Below are 27,401 nucleotides of genomic sequence, written 5' to 3' on the forward strand. Positions count from 1 at the left end.
TTGTCTAAAAATCCAAAATAATCACATAATCAGGGAAGAATATTACTAAACAATTCATGGATTTAGTAATCTTGCTAATCGACATAAGATTGAAAGGAGGCATGGGAATATACAAAACCAAAGGAAGAGTATTCTTTCCATCCAACTTTTGTGTTTTTATCTGTGGCAGTGATGTAGGAAACATATTTTTAGGATTCATAGACTCCATCCCAACACTAACAAATTTGCAGCCACACCAATGTAAAATAAGAAGAACAATCAAAACTAATCGGCACAATCACAAACTATGTGAAGCACCAACACAACCACAGACGAGGTGAACGACTCACCTACTGATATAGCACTGCCACAACCTCACAACTTAACTTAAGAACACTACCACTGCCCCAAGAAACTCACAAAGAAGCCTTTTACAACACCGAACAGAAATTAACATATTACCGCGAGTGCATGGTCGACAAAGGTTGGATTTGAAACTCTCTCAAACACCGGTGTGTGGGATCGACACTGCCAGCAGTTGGCCAGCACGTGGCAGCGCTTGGGACTGTCTCCAGCAATGGGGTTTTGTGGGGGTATGCTTCAGCAGGTTCTATTTTTGGCTATATGGTTGGTTTTGTGAAATAATGAAGGGTGGAGGTGGATCTGAGAAGGGTAATGTGTTTTCCGGCGACAGCTAGGTATGATAGGGTTTAGGTTGGATCATGCTCTGATACCATGTTGAGATTTTGATTAAAATGAATGACCTAACTTGAAGGTAGAGAGCCCTATTTATAATATATAAATCAAATACATTCTAATGACAAGAATACCCTTACTAACTCTCACTAATTAACATACTAACACACTTAATAATAATACTAAAAGACATAAACAAACTCTATAGTTTCCATAACAAGAAAGCAAATATAGTTATAAGGCTGAAGCGGGGCTCGCTATTGATAACTTGGTGTCTAAGAACAGTGCTCAATTGGAGAAGTGATTAATGTACTTCCCTTTAGAAGCTAATTCTATTCGACATAAGGTGATCAAAAGTAAATTTTGATTTCAAGAAAGTAGGTGCAATGCTAATATTGACATCAAAGTTACCCATGGAGATTGTTTCCATAACATGAATGCAAATATAGGTATAAGGCTGAAGGGAGACTCGCTTTTGATAACTTGGTGTCTAAGAACAATGCTCAAGTGGAGAAGTGGCCAATGTAGAAGCTAATTCTCTTCAGCGTAAGGTGATCAAAAGTAAAATTTGATTTTAGGAAAATAGATGAGATGCTAATATTGGCATTATAGTTACCCATGGAATGCATTAAAATTCATTTCACAAATTCCATTCTTGTTCTTAATTTATTAAGTATAAAATAGGGGATGGTTCCCCAATTCATTTTTGGGAGGATTTATGGGTAGAGAAGCAACCTTTAATGTTGCTTACGCTTTTCTATTCGTCTTACTCATCTTCAAAAAGCACATATTAACTCTTTAATGATTCTTGGTGGGGATTCTACTTCTTGGGGATTGGATCACTTTCATGAAACCTTAGCAATAGGGAGGCTGGTGATCTCTGCTTACTACTCAATTTAATGGACTTTTTTCCTACCTTTTTCTAGAAGGAATTCTAGATGATTCTGGGTTGTTTTCTGGAGAATCCTTTTATTCACATTTGGTTTGTTCCTATTTTTCCTTTCCATGCAATAATCGTGTTTCAAAAGCTAAGATTCCCTCTAGTGTCAACAATTTGTTTTAATTAGTCATCCATAACAGAGTAACGCCATCAATCTGCTAAAACATAAGCCATATAGGGCTCTATCTCTAGATGTGTCTCTGATGTACTTCTAATAGTGATGAGTCACATTCTCATCTATTCTTGCCTTGTTCAACTACATGGAGCCTTGGGAGTAAGTTTTTTATGAGTGTTGGGTGTTCTCAAGCACTTTGGGCACATTCTTGCTAACTTCCTTCAAAGGCTTTGGGATGCATAAGAATGCTAGTAGAGTACAGTTTTTGCAATCTATTCATCTGGTTGCTTTGATGGGATTTGTTTTCAAATTTGCAACGACTCTCTCTCTACAGTTTTTGCAATCTATATGGTGTATTGGGATATATGATTGAAGAGGGATGGTCGTAATTTTTAGTCTGCTCACTCATTGCTTCATCCTTTGCTTTCTTGCTTATTCATCTGTGGGCTTATTCATCTGGTTGCTTTGATGGGATTTCTCTCACTTGCTCGCTCGCTCGCGCTCTCTCTCTCTCTCTCTTATCCACTTCATTGCACTTTTATTATTTCTCAGTTCACTTAATATAATTTTTTCTATATTAAAATATATATACACAAATATTATTAATAAAAAGCATGGTTTTTTTTGTGGGGGGAGGGGGGAGGAAGTTGTAGTGTTGGGCCAATGAGATAAGGTCAAGATCTAATTTGCAACGAGATTGTATACTCTCTCTCTCTCTCTCTCTCTACAGTTTTTGCAATCTATATGGTGTATTGGGATATATGATTGAAGAGGGATGGTCGTAATTTTTAGTATGCTCACTCATTGCTTCATCCTTTGCTTTCTTGCTTATTCATCTGTGGGCTTATTCATCTAGTTGCTTTGATGGGATTTCTCTCACTCGCTCGCGCTCTCTCTCTCTCTCTCTCTCTCTCATCCACTTCATTGCACTTTTATTATTTCTCAGTTCACTTAATATACTTTTTTCTATATTAAAATATATATATACACAAATATTATTAATAAAAAGCATGGTTTTTTTTGTGGGGGGAGGGGGGAGGAAGTTGTAGTGTTGGGCCAATGAGATAAGGTCAAGATCTAATTTGCAACGAGATTGGATACTCTCTCTCTCTCTCTCTCTACAGTTTTTGCAATCTATATGGTGTACTGGGATATATGATTGAAGAGGGATGGTTGTAATTTTTAGTATGCTCAATCATTGCTTCATCCTTTGCTTTCTTGCTTATTCATCTATGGGCTTATTCATCTGGTTGCTTTGATGGGATTTCTCTCGCTCTCTCTCTCTCTCTCTCTCTCTCTCCCTCTCATCCACTTCATTGCACTTTTATTATTTCTCAGTTCACTTATTATACTTTTTCTATATTAAAATATATATATACACAAATTTTATTAATAAAAATCATGAATTTCTATTTTTGTGGGTTTTTTTGTGGGGCGAGGGGGGAGTAAGTTGTAGTGTTGGGCCAATTAGATAAGGTCAAGATCAAAATATGCATTAGAGTTAGGCCATTATTGAAAAAAACATTGTAAAAATTTCACCTTGTTAGAAAGAAAATATATCATCAAGATCAAAGAGAAGATATAACATCAAATAAGAGAGTGTACAATATAAGATATCAAGTTCTGGATTTTTATAGACCTTTTAGATAAGCAGCAGCTTTGCCAAACAAGTCTTTAGACACTTCAATTTGCTCAAATGTACCTGGCCTAAATAAACAAAATGCAAAAACACACTCAATAGAATATTTTTGCCTAAAAGAGCATTGAGATATAAAGGGGGAAATAAGTGTGAATAGAACTCACTCCATTAACACTATTGAGTTCTTATCTGTATACAAATATGTGTAATGCTTCTCTTCAACAAATACTCCTGAATCCATGGATTAACTCGAAATAAAGAACAATCAAACTCCGATCAGCTGCAAATAACTTCACATAACCAAGAAAATAGAGTGCATTTGTAGATTTGTCAAAAAAATTACACCAGAATACCAGATTGACGTCAAATTCTCAACAAATTCCATTTATCATTGTAATCTAAATGCCAAAACTAAAGCCAGGAATATGTCAAGCTATTCTTGCCCGTGAGCAACCAAATGATTATCAATTAGGTTTTTTAAGTGGGAAAAGGCATCAAAAGAACCCGTTACTGCTGTATTAGTGTGCATGAGTTAGTAAGGGTAATATGGTCATTGTCATGTACTTGGCATATGTTACAAATAGAGGGAGAGAACTATCATTGTGATTAGGTGATTGAGGACAGATATTAGAATTTATATATATAAGAAGAAGAAGAAGAAGAAGAAGACTAGATACAATATGAACATATAAAACCCTCCATCGGTGGTCCTCCATCATTAGGTCATCCAATTTACCCATTTATTCAATGTCAAAGCATGATTCTGAGACCCAACTACTAATTGCCAAAGCCACAATCAAACTAAAGCCTAAAATCCTAAATCAGCTGCATGTCTACCATGGTAGGAGAATCGCCAGCATCAAGGTAGGTCTGAAAACCAGCCTAGAAGCCACAGCAATCGCCGGAAACTCCCTCAACAGCACTGCTAGTTCAGGAACACAAAATCCCCTTTAGATTTTGCAAAACCAACACTACAGCCACAATCAGGCATTGGCAATCTGACCACCACTGTAATCCCATCCCCAGAGTGCTCCCACGCGCCCTTGCGTGATGGTAGAAGGCAGGCAGGGCCGACCCCATGCACTGGCACATGAAGCTCCTTGCAGGCATGTTTCTGGCCTGAGTTGTTCGCTGTGTATTTCTCATTTTCTGCCAGCCTACCATATCGAGGTTTTGTGTGTGTTGGGATGGGGTCCCAAAATGCCAAAAGTATGTTTCCCTCATCAGTCACTTGTTTGGCCATTGGTGAATACCTTACTATAACTGTCTCAGTGGAAGAATATTCCAAGTTCCTGCATTATTAGGCATCCCAATGAACATCTCATCACATTGCATCTTTTGCTCAAAAAGGTAATCCCACAGCCTACATCTGCAAGTCATCCATAGTTGTTAGAATCTTATGATTCAAGATTCGACTCATATGATTTGTGTCAATTCCACACCAAATCGATTTGAATCTTACTAGAGAATCTAAAAACAACTGAATTGTTGCTGAGTCCATCAGTTCACCTCGTGAATCTAATGAATTGATCCAAATCTATCAATTCACACGATTCTAGACCTGTCATGTCTTGGCAAACCTAACTAGCTTAAAACCCCCAAAACAACATTCCTTTTTTATTGCTTCTATTATTACATGACTACTTTCCATTTCTTGTCTATCAGTTTTTGTGCTAAAAAGGAAGAGAAAAAAGAACTTTAGATCTTATGTTGTCTTCACAAAATCATTCTCCACTCTATGAGGAGTATGGTCTTCTGAGAAGAAGGATCAAAACACTCACCAACTAAGGTGATACTCTTGTTTCGTTGTGCAGTTATGAATCAAATGTTGGTTTTTTTAGTAGTTTGTTCAATACTTAATATTTTTTTAGGTTAATTTTTTTTTCTTTTTAATTTGAGAAAGAATATGCATGAAATATTATTATTTTTTTAATTGTTGATAAACACCAAAAGTAAATTTTTTAATATTTTTCTTGATTCCTTACCTTAAAAGAGCATAAAATTCATTTTTTATTAATATCTCCTAACTCATTCTCTCACTTTTCATTTGTTTAGGGAAAGCATACACATGAAATATGATTATTTTAATGTCAATATTTAAATATATTTTACTATTTTCTTGTTGTTTGTATATCAACAATATGTGAATGACAGCAAAAATTGACTTCGAAAATTTGTATCGAATCTTACAATTCAATTCACAATTCCCAAAATTGGAATTTCATTTCATGATTCGAAACTCAATTTGACAACTATGATGTCATCTAGTATCTCTCCCACTAGTCCTTGGATTATTGATTCGGCTGCCACTAGCTGTATGACAGGTGTAATCAACTTCTTTTCTGCCCCCCAATATTATAAAAATCTACCTCAAAGTTACCCTTGCTCCACTGCTACAGCTAAGAAGTAGGATCAATAAATCCTACTCCCTCCATCTCTCTTCTTCTATTCTATACATTCCTAAATCCCTCTTCAATCTCATGTCCACTAGTAAGATTACAAAGTCACCAAATTGTTCTCTAACTTTGTTCCCTTATTTTGTAGTTATTTGTTATTCAAGATCTGTAGATAAGGAAGACAACAGGCACGGGATATGAGAATGGTGGAGTTTACTATACTTTGAGTCGACTCTTTCCTTATATTGCCTGCAGTGCTATTGTTATACCACTTCAAATCCTTGTCGCCTTGGTCTTCCTTTGCACAAGTTAAAACAACTAGATCCTACTTTGAGTTCAGTGCCTAATCTTGAGTGTGAGTCTTATTGATTAAAAAAGCATCATCATGTTCCCTTAGCTTCCTGAGTCAATAAATAGGTGGTTAGCCCTTTCATGTTTGTCTATTCCAAAGTTTGGAGTCCTAGTTATCACACGACATAATTGGGGTTCCAATATTTTGTTATATTTGTCGATGACTACTCTAGGATTACTTGGCTGTATTTAATGAAAGATCTGGGTTGTTTAATATCCTTTTGCCTTCTGTTCTCAAACAAAGACTCAATTTGATACACCGAGATAATTGGTAGTGATAATGCTATAAAGAAAAAGTACCCTATTCGCTACCTATGTGACTAACTTTGTATGATCCATCATTCATCTCACCTTGAAAGATATCACTTAGGCAATTTGTTGGCTAACCCTAGAAGATACTGAAGACTTGTCAAAACGTATAAGTATCTCATAGTCACTAGACCCAATATATCTTTTGCAACAAGTGTTATGAGCCAATTTCTTGATTCTTCAAGATCAAGTCACTGGGATGCAATCTTCGTATCTTGACATACCTCAAAAGTGCACCTAGGAGAGGTCTCTTATATCAAGTTCAAGGTCACACTTATGTTTAGGTATATACATATGTTGCTATGCAAACTGAGTTGGGTCACCTCTAACAGAAGATCCACAACTAGCGATTGTTTTATTGTTGGTGGTAACTTGATATCTTGGAAAAGTAAGAAACAAACTATGGTGGCCTAATCAAGTGCTAAGTCAGAGTGTTGACTCTTAGTCCTATCCCGTTTTGATAATGACAAATCACAGCATCTCATTTGTGCGTCAAGTTTATGAACAGGTTTAAGTTTCAGAAGGCACAAATGACCGATGCAAAATAGAAGCCATGAAGCACATATTCGAGCACTTATCTTGGCACATTCCATGGATAATTGAAGAGCAAAGCTTGAAGACCTGTATTTTTCAGTTGTAATGTTTATAGGTTTCAACTGTGCATGCATTATCATTTGATCTTAATTGAAGCTCACCATTGACCAGAGATTGACCCTACGAATTCAAACTTTTCATGAAAAATCTTTTACTTAAAAGATAAACTTATACAAAAGGTTTGAAGTGGTTTTGAAGTCAACACAGGGCTAAAAACTCATTTTTCTTAAGGGGTCAGTCGACTGACTCATAAGCCCGGTTGACCGAAGTCAAAGAATTGCTAAAACCCAAATTTTCTAAAAGGCTCAGTCGACCGGATCATAAGCCCGATCTACCGGTCTTCATGCAAATATGATTCAGCATGTCAGATCATTAGCCCAACAGACCAAAAATCGCGAAAAGGAAAATCGCCTTCGGGTCGGTCGACTGGACCATGGGTCAGTCTACCGAATCTCTCAGGTTCAGGATTTTTGAGCTCAAAACGGTCATAAAATTCAAAATATATTATTATTATAATGCCCAAAGGTCATATAACGGCCATATTTGAGTTTTGCCTATGAATACCTTGCCAATTCACTTGGAGAAGGTTGGAAAAACATCTTGAGAGCATACTTGCATATTCTTTGATTCTTGTTCATTTTTTAACCCATTTTGATGATCAAATCCAAATATTTCCTCCTTTTTAAAAACATTTTTTGGAGAAAACATTTTGAGGGATTGTTGAAAGCTTTGAGTATATTCTTACACTCATATTTTCTACATCAAAGCCTTCATACATTTGATATTTCAAAGGTCATTTTGAGAAAATCATTTCCACCAAACTCTATTGAGCTTTAAATTTCAAATCATTTGAGAGTGCATATTAGATATATTTTCATTGTACTAATCAGCACCTGAAGGAGCATTCTTTGTACGCAAAAATTTGTTTCTCATTCATATTCTTCGCGATTCGGATTGTGAAACGTGCCAAGTGAGAGTATATCACTTGGAGAGGTGTCTCCGCCTATAAGGAGGGATTATGGTTTGGACCGTACCGAGCGAGCGGATATCGCATGGAGAGGTGTCTCTGCCTATAAGGAGGGATTACGATGTGTACCGTACCGAGCAAGGGGATATCGCTTGGAGAGGCTTCTCCGCCTGTAAGGAGGGATTGTAGAAGCGAATCCACCCTAATTTAAAGGAGCAAATATAGTGGAAATCCTCAGGTGGTTTTCTTGAGGCAAGGACCTAGGCAAGGATAGCCGAAACCTTGTAAAACCCGGTGGCATTCTCTCTATCCTTTCTCTCTTTAATTTTCCGCACGTGTATGTTTACATTTATATTATTGTGATTGTTATACACGTTTTAAATTTAATCTTGATATTGTTGGTGAATTGGGTAAATAGTTAGCAAAATTTTTAAAATATTTAATTCACCCCCCCTCTTGGGATTACACCAATCCTCACAATTGATATTAGAACCCAGTTGCAATAAGCTTAACCATATTTGTATAAAGATTGCATGGCTCAAATTGGTGTATCCCCGTTTTGTGAGGGTCAATCCTTTACAAGGCCTCCAATGTTTTGTCGTGTAGATTACACCTCGTGGAAACAAAGAATGAGCATGTTTATAAAATCAATGGATTTAAGGCTTGGAAAGTGATTGTAAAAGGGAACTATATCCCCATGAAAATGGTTCATAATTAAGAGTTCCCCAAACTAGAAAATGAAATGAATAAGCATGATATTAGTTTAATGAAAGACAATTCTAATGCCATGAATATCCCATGAATATCTCATACTATGCTTTGGATAGTAATGTTTTTTAAAGAAATCATGACTTGTACAAGTGCTAAGGATATTTGGGAGGAGCTTAATAAGAGATATGGGGTAACCAAGGAAAGGAAGGCTACTACTTGGGATGAGTCGAGCTCAAATGATCAAGAAGGAGAAAATTGTTGCTTTATAGCTTTAACTGAAGAAGAGGTACATTCTTCTCCTTCCACTTCATTTAATGATTCATGCAATGATTCTTGTGATAATTCTTGTGACAAATCTAGTAGTGAATCATGTGATGAATCTAATGATGAAAGCATGCCATCTTATGAGGAACTTCAAAAGGAATATATTAGGACTCATAAGACTCTAGTCAAGATATCCAAACGATGCACTGCATTGAAAAGTGAGAATAAATTTTATTGGAAAATTTGGAATCTCAAACTTCTGTTGAAAAAGAACAGGACTTAGAAATTAAGAGACTAAAAAGCAAGAATGAAAAGGTGATGAAAGAACTAGAAGATCTAAGATCCCAAACTTCTATTGAAAACGAGAAGGGTCTGTATATTTCTGAACTAGAGAATAAAATTAACAAAATGGCCAAAGAATTAGTGAGGTTGCAAGAAAATTGCAAAGGTATAAAAGATTCAGAAATACTCAGCCTCGAAAGTAAAATAGAAGACCAATCTAAGATCATCTATACATTTACAAGAGGTCAAGAAAACTTTGATAAGCTAATAGGCTCACAGAAAATGACCTTATACAAGAAGGGCATAGGATTTAATGGAATTGATAACAAGAAGAAAAAGGACCTCTACATGAGGTACTTTGTAAAAGAATCAAAATACTATGCTAGTGCCTCCTCTAGTGCATATGCTCACACCACGTGCTTCCTGTGTAAAAAGAAGGGTCATATCAAATTTGATTGTCCATTTAAAAGGAAAGGTCTGAAACCCAAACAAGTTTGGAGAGTCAAAGAATCCTTGGGTCCTAACCCATCGAGACTCAAAGAAAAATGGGTACCAAAACGAACCCCATTGACTCCTCCTTAGATCTTAGGATTGAGAACTTAGTAGAATTAACCATGCATCCATGAAAAAGGGATAGTGATGACAAAAGAGCTGTAATGATTGATCATATTCAAGTGCATTCGAAGCTCATCCCCATGTTCGAAATTTTAGTCATCACAAGCAATTTAGAATATTAAATTCTACTGGTGAATCCTTCACAAACCTAGTCGTGAGCGCATATTATCTTGATCAATCCTTTATCTGCTGGTGCTCATTAAAAGAAATCTCTCCATGATCAATTTAGAAGCAGAATAGGCTTACTTCATTGGAGGGATTGTTTAGACTTTTTGGTCATTTTTGTCTAAGCATTCAAAGCCAAATTTAGGTTATTAACTCATGGTTAAGTATCTAAGGGATTAGAAGGTCAAAAAGAGGCAAAATCACACATTTTTGTGATGCCCACTCGACCGGACCATAAGTTCAATCGACCGAACCACTTCTGGGCACAGTTCTAAATAAAGCCCAATCGACCGAACATGAGGCTAGTCGACCGGAACTTTCTATTTGCCCCTCAGATCCCTTTCGCGTGATAGCCAATCGACCGGATCTTTCTGTGAGGCCTCCAGTCGACTGGATCCTTCCTCAGTCAACCAGACTATGGAATTTGAACCATTTATGAAGAGTCAGCCGACCGGCCCTATCTCCAGTCGACCAAATAGAGACAAAAGTGCTCCGTTTTAATGAAGCTCCAATCGACAGGCCCTTACCTTAGTCGACTGGACAATTGGGGTTTAAAAGGTTTTTGCACGAACAAAGGCTCATTTTTTCCCCTTTCTTCAAACTAAAACCCTCTCTTCTCCATATTTTGGTATTCTCTCTCAAATCCTACGCTTCTCTCCACCAAAAATCCTCCAATCTCTTCGTTTGATTTTGTATTTCATCATGAACAAGGGGGAGAAGCGAAAATCCATTCAGGAGGCTGGAGAGACCTTGGGCAAATGGTACATCTCCTCCAACGAGAGGAAACGATACGAGGCGCACTTTAGAATGAAGGATCTCATTGGTAAAATTCTGGATCTATTTTTCATGAATCTTTATTTTCGGAATGTGTTGAAGATGTTTAGATTTTTAGGCTGGTTCAAATTTATTACGTACCAACCTAAGAGAGTATACCCAAATCTAATTCGCTGGTTTTACGCGAACCTACATTCTGATGAAAATGGGAATTATACTCAGGTGTTAGAACACCACTATAGGTTTGATGCTGAATTGATAGCCGAAACTTTTGAAATTGAAAGAGGAGAATTTAACTGTCCTAATCCCGGATCCTATTGGATAAATGAACAAGACTCCACAGTTGAAGCTTTTGTGAACCGGGTAATGGAATACCCATATGTAAACCTTAATCACCCTCCATCTTATAAGACTTTTACCCTAGAGGCTAAGGTGATCCACCACCTAATTTTATATAATATCCTGGCCAAGAGTGGATCCCAAGTGTATGTCTCTTATATGGACTGCTTCATTATGCGGTGCCTAATCATGGGGAAAAAGGTTGACCTGCCTAGTTTGATAATTAAGTGGATGTTTGCTCAGACTACTGGGCATAGGATAATCATGCCATATGGGGGGATCCTTAATAGGATTTTTGAGAAATTAGGACACACCAAGGGGCAATCACTGCGTGTCAAACGCTGAACCACTGATATTTTCTCCTCCACAACCGTTAAACAAATGGGCTATGAATTGGTTGGCAATATCCGGGTAGCCCAAGATCCACATTTTATGAGAGTAGGGGATCAGCATGTAGCCCAACAGGATCAGCCCCAGCAGCCTGAGCAGACTTCCAATGCTCAAATCATGGCTGCCATTGAAAGACTTGGATGATTTCATTGAACTAACGGATATTGTACAGTCAAACTTCACCATCATAAACGACAGCTTCGATGAACTTGACGGCATTGACAACCAAAAAGGGAAAAATCCAATGGATATCAGCGGCAGTGAAGCAGGTTCTTCTGATGGAGAACATGATGGTGGTGACGAGTAGGCTGCGTATCTGAGGGAGAGCAATTCTTTGTGCAAATTTCATCTGACAAACAATCTAATTTTTCTGGGTCTGTAACTAATTACACTGAATATCTTATCTTTTTGTTTATATGTTATGCTTTGTGAGAACTGCATTTACTATCCATAACCTGCTGAATGTTTACAGTTGTTTGATGGATACTTATTATCTCTTGATTATAGCATGAACTGTTATTGTGCATATACTGGATTGAGTTGGATACCATCTGCATGGTTGATGCAGAATGCATGTTGTAGAGTTGATTAGGAGATTTGCATGCTGATTGAGTTGAATGCCGTCTGCATGGCTGATGCAGAATGCATGCTGTAGAGATGATTAGGATACTCGCACGCTAATTATATTGAATTCCATCTGCATTGCTGATGCAGAATGTGTGATTGAATGCTGGCAGTTGAGAATTAGGTTAAATTGCATGCTGATTGAATTGAACGCCATTTGCATGGCTGATGCAGACCTTAGTGAATTGCATGCCGCTTAGTTGACTAGGATGGTGCGTGATAAATTCAAGTGCTATTATGCTAAATTCTGAACACTGAATGCACAAATGAATTTCATCCTAAGTGTAAATTGAGAAATTCAAACTCAACAATACATAGGCCTCTTTTTGGAATCCAAATATCTTAACAGGCCTTACGTACAACTACAATAGACTTTATGCTCAGATTCATGCATGATTGTGCTTTTGTTGATTATTGCTTTTGCATGATAATAGCTAAATACATGATGGATACTGCCCATTGAGCATTGCATGCTGATTTAATGGGAAATGTAAGCCTCTACATGCTGGATGCAAACTCCTGCATGTATATTGTCACTATTGAATACTTATAGCTAATGCATGCTAGATGGATCATTTGCATGTTGGACAATTAATGATATGCAGATTACTGCATAGTTACTGTATGCTGAATGATCATGATTTGAAAATTATTACATGGTGGCTGGACATCTTTCAAATGAATATTATTATGATGGAAGTTGCATGCTGAAGGGGAATTTAGGTTGTTTCATGTTGACTCCTAAATGCTAAATGCTTGGCATAAATTGAAAACATGCACACATACCGACATACAGCACTACATAAGCTTTCTTCTACATAAACAGACATCTTTAAAAGTCTTATGTACAATCAGTGTTGCGTTCAAACTCTTTGAATTTTTTCCTAGAACGCTCTAAATCATATACACATTCTCTGCCTTAGGAAAATTTAGTTCATGGACACCATTTGGTCTAAGCCATAAATTCTGAACTTCATTTAGGACATAAATGGTTAGTCATCTTGATTTAAAATTCAATATCACATACTTTGATTATAGTCCATAAACTATGAGAAAGTGCATAACATAGGGGAAGTTTTATTTCACACACACTCATTGAGTCATTTGAGTGGTGTCACTTTCATATTGAACCCCAACTGCACAGTTATTGCATGATGATTGAGTATAGCCTTGTTGGCTATCATATGCTAGTTGAAATGCAATATGCATGTGACTGTGTGCTGAATGTTTATGATATAGTGCATGCTGAATTTTTTTTGGATGATTGTATGATGAATGATTTGACAAATGAACTTCATCCTTGATGGAAAATGCATGTGTGTGTGCATGAGAACATACAGGAGAGCATGAGTTCCATCCTTAGAGAAAAGGCATTAAATTAACTATCTTATGGACTCATATACATCATACTTGTTTTGCTTTTTGAGTATTGAGGTTCTTCTAAAAACCATGAACATCATATCCTGCTTATATGGATCTATAAATAGATATGGATTGTTCTTAGGTTTTATGAACACTATATATGCCTTAATATCAGTTTTCTGATGCATTTGTGTTCTATAGGGATGATTATACTGGTTAAATGATAAAAAATGGCTTGACAAATATCCAGTATGATTGTTTTAAAAGACTCAAAATGGTTGCTTATACTAGTTGGGACACTTAATGAAATTAATCCTTGATAAGTATAAGCGATTCATTACATCTAAGCCAACCTTTAGATCAAAAGGGGGAGATTGTGAAGCAAGCAACTTGTTAAAACTACATTTTAAGCTCACCCAACTTTTGGCTTAGATTTCCATTTAGAGCTTACTGTGGCATGTGTATTTAAAGCATAATGACTTGTTCTTTCTACTTACAATAATTTTAGGTGGAACTATGATGCTTTTGCACAATTGTCCTAGGCTTCGTCATATGATCTAGCATTAAGCTTTTTGATTTTTTTTGGATCTGTATGGTTGCTCATTCTGGTTAAAGTAGAAAATTGACTTTATTTATGTTTAAATGCTTACCAGGAAAATGAAGCTTGCTTGAACTCTGTGTTAAAATCATTTAAAAATTTACAGCAAGTATAGGCATTCATGACTTATGGTATTAGGAATATTATAAAACTCAATTTTTTTGTCATGAAGTTCAAAAATCTGAAGGGCTTTATTGTTTAACTAATATTCTTGAAAAAGGAAGAAGTCTAGTCTGATGACAAAAAGGGGAGAAATTTTTGAGCAAAATTCTTATAATTCATTTATAACTTGCATCCTCCTGCCTTATGTTTCTCAAAATTGGAAATGATTTTAAGAAAAAGTTACTGTGACTATGGTTCTTAACTCTATGTTTTTAAACTCACAGTAATGTTAAAATACAGACATTTGTTATTCTCAAAATTGCAAATGATTTTAAGCAAAAATTACAGTGATTGTTTGCTCTTAACTCTATTTTTTTTAAAACTCACAGTATTGCTAAAACATAGACATGATACTTGTTATAAACTGTAATCATTTATGTGTATCATGTGACTTTGTTTTAATTGAATATTTTTTAAAGTCATGCAATTGAGCTGAATTGAACTTAAATTCTCAACTTAAAAATTCAGAAGTCTTCATTTTGAATATGCTTGAATTACACTATCTAGTCTTTTGAAATCATGCTTATTGTAAGGGGGAGCCTTGTCAGGCTGACCTCATTTTGCTTCTGTGTTTGTCATCATCAAAAAAGGGGAGATTATTGACTTTTTAAGTCCTATCCCATTTTGATAATAACAAATCACAGCATCTCATTTGTGCGTCAAGTTTATAAACAGGTTTAAGTTTCAGAAGGCACAAATGACCGAAACAAAATGGAAGCCATGAAGCACATATTCGAGCACATATCTTGGCACATTCCATGGATAATTGAAAAGCAAAGCTTGAAGACCTGTATTTTTCAGTTGTAATGTTTATAGGTTTCAATTGTGCATGCATTATCATTTGATCTTAATTGAAGCTCACCATTGACCATAGATTGACCCTAGGAATTCAAACTTTTCATGAAAAACCTTTTACTTAAAAAGATAAACTTATACAAAAGGTTTGAAGTAGCTTTGAAGTCAAAGCAGGGCTAAAAACTCATTTTTCTTAAGGGGTCAGTCGACCGGCTCATAAGCCTGGTCAACCGAAGTCAAAGAATGATTGAAACCCAAATTTTCTGAAGGGCTCAGTCAACCAGTCTTCATGCAAATATGATCCAGCATGCCGTATCATCAGCTCTGCAAACCGAAAAGTCGCGAAAAGGAAAATCGCCTTCGGGTTGGTCGACCGGACCATGGGTCAGTCAACCGGATCTCTTGAGTTCAAGCTTTGTTAGCTCAAAACGGTCATAAAATTCAAAATATATTATTATTATTATTATTATTATTATGCCTAACGGTCATATAACAGTCATATTTGAGTTTTGCCTATAAATACCTTGCCAATTCACTTGGAGAAGGTTGGAAAAACATCTTGAGAGCATACTTGCATATTCTTTGATTCTTGTTCATTTTTGAAACCCATTTTGAAGATCAGATCCAAATTTCTCCTACTCTTTTTGAAAACATTTTTGGAGAAAACATTTTGAGGGATTGTTGAAAGCTTTGAGTATATTCTTACACTCATATTTTCTACATCAAAGCCTTCATACATTTGATATTTCAAAGGTCATTTTGAGAAAATCATTTCCACCAAACTCTATTGAGCTTCAAATTTCAAATCATTTGAGAGTGCGTATTAGAAATATTTTCATTGTACTAAATAGCTCGTGAAGGAGCATTCTTTGTACGCAAAAATTTATTTCTCATTCATATTCTTCGCAGTTCAGATTGTGAACTGTGCCAAGTGAGAGTATATCACTTGGAGAGGTGTCTCCGCCTATAAGGAGGGATGACTATTTGGACCGTACCGAGCAAAGGGATATTGCTTGGCGAGGTGTCTCCGCCTATCAAGAGGGACTACGGTGTGTACCGTACCGAGCGAGGGGATATCACTTGGAGAGGCTTCTCCGCTTGCAAGGAGGGATTGTAGTGGCAGCTCCGTCCTGGTTTAAAGGAGCAAATATAGTGTAAATCCTCAGGTGGTTTGCTTGAGGCAAGGACATAGGCGAGGATAGCCGAACCTTGTAAAACCCAGTGTCATTCTCTCTATCCCTTCTCTCTTTAATTTTCCGCACGTGTATGTTTACATATATATTTTTGTGATTGTCATACACGTTTTAAATTTGATCTTGATATTGTTGGTGAATCGGTTAAATAGTTAGCTAAATTTTTAAAATATCCAATTCACACCCCCCCCCCCCTTCTCTTGGGATTACACCAAACCTCACACAAAGTATCGGACCATGGCCTACACAACGTGTGGGCTTATTTGGCTAAAGAATATGTTAAAACTTGGTTTTCCACATTCTCGGCCTATGGGGTGATGTGTGATAATCAAGATTCTATTCATATGGCCTCCAACACACTCTTCTGTAAGTAAAAAAAACACATTGAAGTTGAGCGTAACTTTATTCCAAAGAAACTTGAGCAAAAGCTCATTACAACACCTATGAAATCTGAATTCCACCTTGCTAATTTATTCACTTAAGCCTCAGGAGGTGCTCAGGTTTTGGCATTATCCCTCCAAGAAGAGCTTTCGGATTTTTATTCCTTCCCATCTTTAGAGTATCTTTACAGAATAGATTAAATCAAAGGATCAAGAAGTTTCAAACTTTCTATTACATGTTTAATGTTTGTTTAAACCAATATTGGGGTTTTTCGACTTGAATTGTATGAGACGAAATTCTCATATATGGTTCTCAGAGGGGAGTTTACTAAGTTTATCTATCTAAATAAACGTTATGATTAGTTCGAAATCCATTTTATAACAAGATAGGAGCATATGATATCTATTCTCCAGCTTGAAGGGGAGTGTTACTAGTACTGTAGTTATTTAGTGTTATTGTTGTGTTAGTAAGTGTGTGTTACGACGCGAGTTAGTAAAGGTAAGTAATATGGTCATTGTTATGGACTTGACATAAATAGAGGGAGAGATCTATCATTGAGATTAGTTCTTCCAATTTACCCAATTCTTCAACACTTGCAATAGAAAAACATCAAGAGAAAGTTGTTGAACCCCTAGACCCCTCACATTCCAATTAAGATCCTTATTAAAGGCTAAAAACTACCCTATTCCCCCACTCCCATAGTCTATAGGAATTCAATTTGTGTAACTACTTGACAACTTTTTGCTCTTTCCTATATTATAAGACCTAGGTGAGACCTTCACCTTAACCTCTTGACCAAAGACACCAATTAATTGCAACCCCAAACCTAAAGGCCTTTCACCCCCTTGTGGATCAATGGGTAGAAATTTCCCCCCACCCTCCTATACACTAATTCCCTTAGGCATCTAGTTGAATCAGTAGTATCCTTAGCTTGTGGAATCAGTAAAATTTCTTTAGTGGAACTAGAATTATCATGAAAGATCATCGAAAAATCAATCGCAGATTAAGCAACCTTTCTAAGTATTGAATGAGAGAAACAAAGAGTGGGGTGTGCATCTAGAATAGAAGCTAAACCATCCCCAATGGTCAAGTCTACTGCTAAATTAACACCATCCCTAAAACAGCGAATACCAACCTAAGAAAATTCAAAATCAACACAACGACCACCCTTAACACAACCTAGCTCACAGCCAGTCTTGGTATGCGGCTCTGGCTGGATTAAATTTCCTCAAATCAGGTGCTCAATATTGTCCTCCAATTCTATAAGTTGATCAATTAACAATGCAGAAGAGTTAAGACACTAACCTCCCCTGTGACAGCATTTTAAAAAGGTGCTTATGGCACCTAACACACAGAATCGGCATGTTCAAAAAAAAATAGTGCTTATTTTATGAAAAAGGGCATCCCCAGGCCATCAAGGCTCCCCGCTTTGTGAGAGTAAGGGGAGGGTCATCACAGTGTACGCAGCCTTACCCCTACTTTTTATGCAAAGAGGTTGTTTCCTTGGACTTGAACCCATGATCAACAGGTCACAAAGGAGCAACCTTACCACTGATCCAAGTGGCTTTGCAGTGTTAATAGAGTGTTCAGATTTTAGAACTATGATATGGAATCAAAAGTGCACAACCTTTTATGTAGAGTTTTTTAGTCCTATTGTGACCCAACTTGCTTGGAAAAGCAAGGAAAGTCTAAAACCAACAAATGACTTAAAAGTTAAAAATTAAAAGCAAATAACTTGACAACCAAACTCACCAAGAACTCCTAAAAAATTACCCTGTAAATAACCCTAAAAATAAGTTTGGATATATAAAATACAATCATAGAAGGGGAGCTCAGGCACAACGGTAAGGTTGTCGCTGTGTGACCTGGAGGTCACAGGTTTGAGGCGTGGAAACAGCCTCTTGCAAAAATGCAAGGTAAGGCTGCGTACTATAGATCCATTGTGGTCCGCCCCTTCCCAGGACCCTGCAGATGCGGGAGCTTTGTGCACCGGGCTCCCCCCCCCCCCCTTTTTTTTTTTATAAAATACAATCATACCCCAAAATTATAAAATTATGATTTTATCCCCAGGATATACTGCTTGAGCTAAAAATGTACAGTCTTTAAACTTGCCTTTTCTTGATCCTCTTATTGACTGTGCATCAAACTACCTTCAAATGACAGTTCCAAATTAAACACCACGTTCCATGATTCTCACAATTCCATTTTGAATTGTTAGTATGCACAGTATGCTAATTGCATGCTCTTATGGTGTTCCTTAATAAAAATTTTCTAAAAACAAAATGAAAGAGCCTGACAGTCTAGAGAACCGGATGCACCAAAATTTCCAGTCTCTGGCTATCTTCCTCCTCTCTTTCTGTCTACAATTAATATTCAAAATGAGGGGGAATTATTGGTACTTCGAATTTCTTTTTTACTAAGAGGAATTTCTTTGAAAGAAAGATGGGTGTGCAGTGTGCGAAAAATGTGATAAGGAGTATGTGTGTACAAATTGAAGAGCAGTGAGTGGGCAGTAAGAATTTCTAAAGCGTTGTCACCTAATATGTGCTTTTATGTGTGGAAAAAGCTCTGAAGATGTGTCTCCTTTTTGTTCCCTCACTGTTCTTTTGGTTGGGGCTTATGGAATTGGAATTCTTGGTGAAAAGTGGGTGTGTCCGAAATTGGTGGAGGAGAAATTGGTGGAGGAGTTCTTGCTTATTTCTCTTACTGGTTTTGGAAAGGGTAAGGATGTTGAGCAGCTGCAGAGGTGTGCTATATGCACAACGCTGTGGGAAGTTTGGCAGGAGAGGAATGCTAGAATTTTTTCTGGGAAGAGATTATCATTGGGGCTTCTTTGCAATGGGGGTGCATTATTTGGCTTCATTTTGGGATCTTAGTGCTGGCTGCTTTAAGAGCTGTTGCTTTTAGGATGCCATCAAAAATTGGATGGGCTTAATTGTGTTGATGTAATTTTTCTTTTTCTTGCATTCTTGTGTGATGACTTCTGGTCCTTTGCTATTTTATCTGTTTCTTGCTTGGTTGTAATAAAGCTTTTTTTCTATAAATAAATAAGCCGTGTAGAGTGGGGGAGTATCCTCTTTGTCAGGCATAATCATCATCAGAATAACAAGCAATTTTTGCGTAAAATTTTTTTCTTCAAAGAAGCCAATAATTTGTAGACCGCTATTTTGAATTATATACTACTGATTCATAAACCAACATCAAGCGCCAGAAAAAGAGCTAGCTTGCAGCAGAAATTTAAGTCAAGGCACATACTTTCAATAGACTCGTCTGTTCGAAACCTTTCAGTAGTTTTGTTTCCACTATCAACATCACGGAGCTCTACCTGTAATAAACTAAAGCATCTCAATTTTCCTATAAGCAAAGGAAGCTAACAAGGCTAAAATTTTCATGCTGAAAATGAAAAATATAAACCTGCAAGCAATAATAAACATAGTCATAACTCATAACAGTAAGGACTATCATGCAGAAAAAATAAGGAGCATGTCCGTCGCATAACAAGCCAATCCAAAAGCAATACTGAGAATTAGGTTCACAAATAAGAAAACAGGTATTAGTTTTTGATTGTATGACAGTAATATCAAATTTTGAATCGGGCTCACAAATGAAGCCTCCAGAATGATGTACCAACCTAGGAGTGTCATTGGATTAAATATTTGAATTAAAACAACGCTATTTTGGAGAATTTCGCATTAATTGGCGTAAAAGGATTCATGTAGCCGACCCCACCTAGTGGGACTTAAGGCTTGGTTTTGTTGTTGTTATTGTTGCTATTTTGGAGACTTTCTCATGTATCACAATTCTAGGAGAGTGAATATCCCCAATATATATATTAAAAATGGGAATGAGTTAAAATTAGACCTGTATTGATGCTCCTCCTCTTCCATGCTGAGTATGTTGTGCTTTTAGGACCTAAACAAGGTTGTTTGTCCAATAAGTGCATTAAATCCTAGGCTCAAAGAAATTTTAATCCAATAAAAATAAAGTAAGAAATAAAAATTAGAAGTCAAGATACCCCAGACTTTACCTGGTATATACGTCCTGAATTAGGTCAAGACCACCAAGATTATGAAAATCAAATATGCCCATCATATGAGCTGTTGTTAGTCTGTATATATGCATATAATTTACTAAATTGATCAATGACTAAACTAAGATCACATTGCAATACAACCTTTTCTTTGAATCACATTTCCAAGTCTGACCTGCAATGAAATGGCAACCGACACCAATTACAAATCTCAAATAAAAATAAAACTTCCAATGGAATGCATTGGTACTGCCTTTTCTACTGAACAATAATAGTAAGACCCTGGAATAACACAACATGACCCTTTAATGAATTCAACAGTAAACGTAATTGTCAGATGAATGATGAATCATGTGGTACACATTTCAGCAACTAAATTGAATCAGACCCAAATCCCAACAAAAGCAAAACAAATCTATACAAAATTGTCCTTCTAAAACATAGCCAATTAATTATAAATAAACATAAACTGTGATATAACCAGTATATAAATAAATTTCACAACAGTTTAACAATTCACTGAATTCAGCCACTTAAACAAATACAACCATATCACTCTATTTGGTAGAGTAAAGATAAGACGAAAGAAATCTATAGGAAAGAGGAGGAGAATATAAGAGGAGAGAGATTTCTTTTCCGCTTCATTTGATTTGATGAAATGAAAATAAAGAGAAACAAAACAAAAGTCAACTGTTACTAACAATAGTGTCCATATAGACTTATAGAGCCCCTTTTTAAGAACAGTTTAAGGGTGTTTTAGCCTATTTGACTGATTTTGCTCTATTACTCTTCATATTTCTTCAATTTGTAATATTCAAAAGAGGTTCTTTTTCCTCCATTTATTTTCACTTCTCTCCACTTCTTTTTTCCTCTCTTCTGCATGTCAACCAAACAGAAAGAGTCGAGAGAAATCTACTACTTTTCTATTATATTCTACCCACTTCTCCATATCTCTTCTATCCACTAGGGCACTTTGGTGAGTACCAATTCCAACCATAACTTAACAAATTACTTTGATAAGGGAAATAAGAACTACTTCAATATTAGAATCTTTCCCCAATAAATTACAATAAATGATACTATTTTAGGGGGAAAAGTCCTAATTAGGAAGCCATGAAAGAAAAAGGTGGGGTAAGGACAATGAGAAGGCCATTGATCAGCAGTGCTTGTTGTTGTTGGGCATTTTACGTGGAAAACCCTCCAATACAACAAAACAACAAAACCAAGCCTTAAATCCCACTTGGTGGGGTCGGCTATATGAATCATTTTCAGCCAATTTATACGATCATGGACCATTTCTTTTGATAGATTCAGGGATATTAAATCCTTACTCACTATCTCCTCCCAAGTTATTTTAAGTCTACACCTACCCCTTCTACTGCCCCCCACAGTAACTAACTCACTCTTCCTCACTGGTGCACTGTGTAGCCTACGTTACAAGTGTTCTTACCATCTGAGTTGTCCCTCCCTTATCTTATCTTCTATAAGAGTTACATATAACTTGCCGCGAATATATTGATTCCTTAATTTATCTTTCAATGTTATGCCACTCATCCATCTAAGCATTCTCATCTTGACAACTTTTACTTTTTGGATATTATGCTTCTTCGTCGTCCAACATTCCGATCCATATAGCATAGCTGGTCTTATAAAATTGGGCACACCAAGCAATATATTCACTATAATAAAATTGGGCTACAACAATGCATCCCAAGTTTTGCAATCTTCACTATAATAAAATTGGGCTACAACAATACACCCCAAGTTTTACCCAAAACTTGAGATACTCAAATTAAAAGGAGAGGTACAAAAAAACAACCCTTTGGATTATGTACAATTTATTTCCTTCTAACCCAAGAACCACTCTCTCCTCCTCACTCAGCTCATTCCCGACTTGAGTGGAAACCACAATACCCGGTTTCTCTTGCTGCAACTCTCACTCACTGCAATACACCTTATCACCGAATGAAGATTTCACTCTCTCTTATATACACCTCTTTCTCCAAGTCTTTCCCCTTTTCAACACATGGGAACACATTGATGCATGGAAAGTCAAGAATGCAAGCTCCAACCATTCCCTTGGTTAAAAAAATGTGGCAATGCATGGCCACAAGTCTTCCGCATTATTCCATGCATTAATTGCTTGAGAAGAAAAAACAATTTCAATACTCACCCATGCATGACTCGGTGGCACTACGTTTATTGCACAGCAAATCAAAGCATGCAACTGTACAACTGCTCCATTGACTTTATGGCTTGGGGCTATATTTTTCTTGGTAGGGCCCGGGTAGTCTTCATGGGTAGGCTTGATACGCATGGGTGAGCACCAACTTGACCCAAAAGCTTAAACCTATTAGGTCTTGGGTCCAACCATGTATATATAAGTACCTATCATCCACTTAATTTTTCCAATGTGAGACAAACCCACAAGTGAAATTTTCAATAATCTCCCCCTCACTTGTGAGTTCCAACAACTCCCCTATAAACGAAATCGTCTCCCTCATGGGAGCAAACCAAATTCTCCAACAGTTGCTCAAGTGGGCCTTACCACCGCATCTTACGTGCCTCGTATTGCATTCCACGTGTCTCCAAATCAATTCTACCTCCCACACCTTGACTCTATTTAATCCATCTTTCAGACCTAGATAATCCTTACTGATCTCGATCACACACTTGGTCCTCCAACTGTTAGAATGTCGGGAGAATTAGCTTCATGCCTCGACTTTTACGATGTTTGGTTGTCCAGAGTTGCTAATAGTTGGCTCTGATACCACCTATTAGTAACGAAGGAGTCCATGAGTAGGCTTGATACACATGGATGAGCATCAACTTGACCCAAAAGTTTAAGTCTGTTAGATCTTGGGCGCAACCATGTATATATAAGTACCCATCATCCATTCAATTTTTCCAACGTGGGACAAACTCACAAGTGAAATTCTTAAAAATCCAGCCCCAAGCTAGAAAGTCAATGGAGCAATTGCAAAATTGCATGATTTGATTATTGTGCAATAAATGTGGTGCCACCAAGTCAAGCATGGGTGAGTATTGAAATTGTTTATTCTTCTCATGCAATTAATGTATGGAATAATGCGGAAGACTTGTGGCCATGTGTTGCCCATTTTTTTTTACCAAGGGATTGGTAGGTGCCTGCATTCTTGACTTTCCATGCACCGATGTGTTTCCATTTGTTGAAAAAGGGGAAGTCTTGGAGAAAGTGGTGTATATAAAAAAAAGTGAAATCTTCATTCGGTGATAAGGTGTATTGTAGTGAGCAAGGGCTGCAGAGAGAGAAACCAGGTATTGTGGTTTCCACTCAAGCCAAGAGTGAGCTGAGTGAGGAGAAGAGAGTGGTTCTTGGGTTAGAAGGAAATAAATTGAACCTAATCCAAAGGGTTGTTATTTTTGTACCTCTCCTGTTAATTTGACTATTTGAAGTTTTGAGCAAAACTTGGGATATACTGTTGTAGCCCAATTTTATTATAGTGAAGATTTTGCTCAGTGTGCCCCGTGGTTTTTACCTCCGCATTTCCACATAAAATTATTGCATCCTTGTGTTGATTATTATTTATATTTTTCTAAACCCTTATTAATTTTACTATGGGTATCACTGGGCCCAACAAGTGTCTCAGAGTGAAGGTAGTATATTGTGCAAATTACTACTCATGGTCAGAAAATGGCTGTGCTAAGATATGATGTGGAAAAATTCAGTGGTGATGATGGCCTCTCCACGTGGCAGCAGCAGATGAAGGATTTTCTAATCCAACAAAGTATACACAAGGCACTAGATGGTAAAGAAAAGAAGTCTGACAATGGATAGTCATGGACGAGAAGGCTGCGTGTGCAATCTGATTGTACTTATCAAATGATGTTCTCAATAATGTTGACGATGTGGAAAGTGCCAAGGATATCTGGACGAGATTGGAGCAGTAGTACATGCCTAAAACCATGACAAATAAATTGTACCTGAAGAAGCAATTGTATGCACGCCAGATGAGTGAAGTTACAAATTTTTGACACATTTAAATGTTTTTAATGGTTTGGTTGCGCAGCTAGCAATGGACAAGCTCTTGTGATGGAGGACAAATGTAGAAGCAAATATAGGAGCTCCTACACTCGTGACAAATCTAGAGGTCGTGATAAGTTCAGATCATATAGGTCCAAGTCCAGAAGCAAAATTAACTATTACAATTGTGATCAGTTGGATCACATAAAAAGATACTGCAAGAATTGGAAGACAGACCATGGTGAGAGTAGCAACCAGAAAAGGGAAGATTATAGCAATACCACTGCTACAATAGAAAATGAGAAGATAGTGGTTCTCTCCTTCAATGACAAAAAGGAGTGTCTACATGTGGCGAGTCCCGAATCTGAATGGGTAGTTGTCACAGCGGCATCCTACCATGCTACACCAACAAAGGAGTTTTTCTGCACATATAAGGCATGAGATTTTGGCACAATGAAGATAGGTAACATGAGTTACTCAAAGATCATCAGAATAAGTGACATTTGTTTAAAGACAAATGTCGGGTGGACATTGCCCTTGAAAGAGGTACATCATGTCCCTAATTTATGAATGAATTTAATTTTAGGGATTGCACTGGACCGAGAAGGATATGAGAACTACTTCGGCAACCAAAAATGGAAGCTCACCAAAGGTTCGTCGGTGATCGCAAAAGGAAGTGTTTGTTGGACATTGTACAAAACAAAGGTTGAGGTTTGTAAAAGCAGGTTGAACGCGGTAAAGGATGATGCTTCACCAGATTTGTGGCACAAAAGACTAGCTCATATCAATGAAAAAGGGTTGCAATACTGTCCAAGAAATCTTTGATTCCTGCTATGAAAGGTACAGCTTTGAATCCTTGTGATTAGTTTCTTTGGTATATGGACATGGCTTGGGACAAGAGTAGTATGAACTTTGAATCTTGGAGAGCAATCCTAGAGCAATTTGGGATTCTTGGTTTGAGGGACAAGGTCATCTTCTGGTACATAATCTACTTCATACATATGATCAAGGTTGATCCTTCAGATTCTTCGAACGAAGAAGATGAAGAGTAAGCTATCAGGCTAATCCCTTCCCAAAAGAAGCCTTTCTTCTTCTTTGATACCTCGCCAGAACTTATTGTATTCTTTTTCGTCTTTGGGGGCACCTATTTGCATAATGCTCCTTTTGGTTGGGAAATTTGACTACTATGTCAAATACGAATGAAAGAAGACAAAAGATGATGATCTTCCCCAGATTAACATGCTAAGACCTTCGTATTCCAACCTATGTGTGGATGATTGGGTCATCATTGCTTATTTGGCAAGCAACATAGAGTCTCATTATTTCAACTCTCTTCACCGGACACCACCTATTATTATTATTGCTATTTCTATTTTGCAGGGGAGGGGGAGCAGAAGCAATCAAAACAGAACTGTGTTCAGAAATGTCATCAAATATTGTAATGACTTTCATTCATCAATAGTCCTAATTACATGGTAAACGACATAAAGCATTCCAAAATTCAGAGCCTAGGTGATCGTTAACGGAAGTAAAAGGAGTGTTAGGCGACTCACATCAGAGCCGAGAACTTTCATGTCATCAAATATTGTTAAAAAGCTGTAATAAAACCAGTACGTGAGTAAGTTACAAAAATATTCAACAATTCAACAAATCTGACCCTAAAACCCCAAACACCCATTGCAGACACGGATAACGACATGAAGCATTTCAAATTCTAGCGCCATGAGTTGAATAAACGCAAGAATTTTGCGGGAATCGTCAACTAAAGTAGAGAATGAGAGATAGGAGACTCACATCGGAACCGAGAACTTTGGCGCCGCGGCGTTGAACCGCAAACCATGGCGAGCGGAGGACGCCTTCAGAATGAGAGGAAGCGTCGGGCGAGCTCGTTAGCGAGTGATACTGAGAATGAAATGGCTGTATTAGTGTCGTAAGGGATTTCGATAGGGCTCCCGGTGAAGAAGAAGATGAAGTCGCAGCGAGGAAGAGGAATTGAGAAAGGCGCTTGCTCAGAGAAGCTCGCATCTTGTCCGGACGACGGGAAATGGTCTGGAAAATCTGCACCAGCCTGAGCAAGAGCAGTCCTGCACTATATACTGCACGGTTTGTCATAACATCGGGGATTCAAAAGACGAGTTATTGTGGCTTTATAATTGAAGTAAAATATCTAAATAAATTTCAATTAAATTGGGTTAAAATTAACCCTTCCATGTTTGAAAGTATAGATTTCATGTTTTTAATTTAAATTTACATAAATTCATATCAAAATAGTAGGAAATTATTTTCAATTTCATCCGATACTAAATAAATTTAAATTTGATGACTTAAATTAAGGCTCCTAAACACTACCTCTATTCAATCTATTTATAAAATCAAATAATGACTTTTAAGTTGAATGTGAATTTTATTGATTTTTAAATTTTACAATACAAACAAAATCATATCTACATTTTTATTTAATCTCACAATAGTGGCGTTCCCTTTTCAATTTTCACTAAATTTGACCTTCTTATTAAATTTGTAATTTTGTAATCTTTAACAAAATTATGGTTCTAGTTAATTGTATGTCTTTATATACAAAACACTGAAATTAATTGAAAAAACATGAATTGTGAATCGAATTTTATATGCTTTAAGAATAACTGCTTGCAGGCAGATGCCCCTTTGCTTCTTGATTTTTTTTAATTTTTGATACTTATGGGGACTTAAGAAGATAGTCGAAACTAT

General features: G+C 36.9%; 1 protein-coding gene across 1 annotated transcript in view; it reads right to left on the reverse strand.

Moving 5' to 3' along the window:
- LOC131149761 (uncharacterized) overlaps positions 1-26,786 on the reverse strand; it is a 60,172-nt gene extending 33,386 nt beyond the window's left edge. Inside the window, exons 1-7 of the mRNA XM_058100496.1 lie at positions 26,469-26,786; positions 20,816-20,846; positions 20,669-20,682; positions 20,503-20,553; positions 19,897-19,966; positions 3,534-3,600; positions 3,370-3,437 (exon numbers count right to left, since the gene is read on the reverse strand). Coding sequence (XP_057956479.1) covers positions 3,370-3,437; positions 3,534-3,600; positions 19,897-19,966; positions 20,503-20,553; positions 20,669-20,682; positions 20,816-20,846; positions 26,469-26,786 — 619 coding nt within the window. The remainder of the gene's footprint in view (positions 1-3,369; positions 3,438-3,533; positions 3,601-19,896; positions 19,967-20,502; positions 20,554-20,668; positions 20,683-20,815; positions 20,847-26,468) is intronic.
- Between the last annotated feature and the right edge of the window lie 615 nt (positions 26,787-27,401).

Source organism: Malania oleifera, chromosome 2 (genome assembly GCF_029873635.1).
Source record: "Malania oleifera isolate guangnan ecotype guangnan chromosome 2, ASM2987363v1, whole genome shotgun sequence".
In the NCBI taxonomy this organism is placed as follows: Eukaryota; Viridiplantae; Streptophyta; class Magnoliopsida; order Santalales; family Ximeniaceae; genus Malania; species Malania oleifera.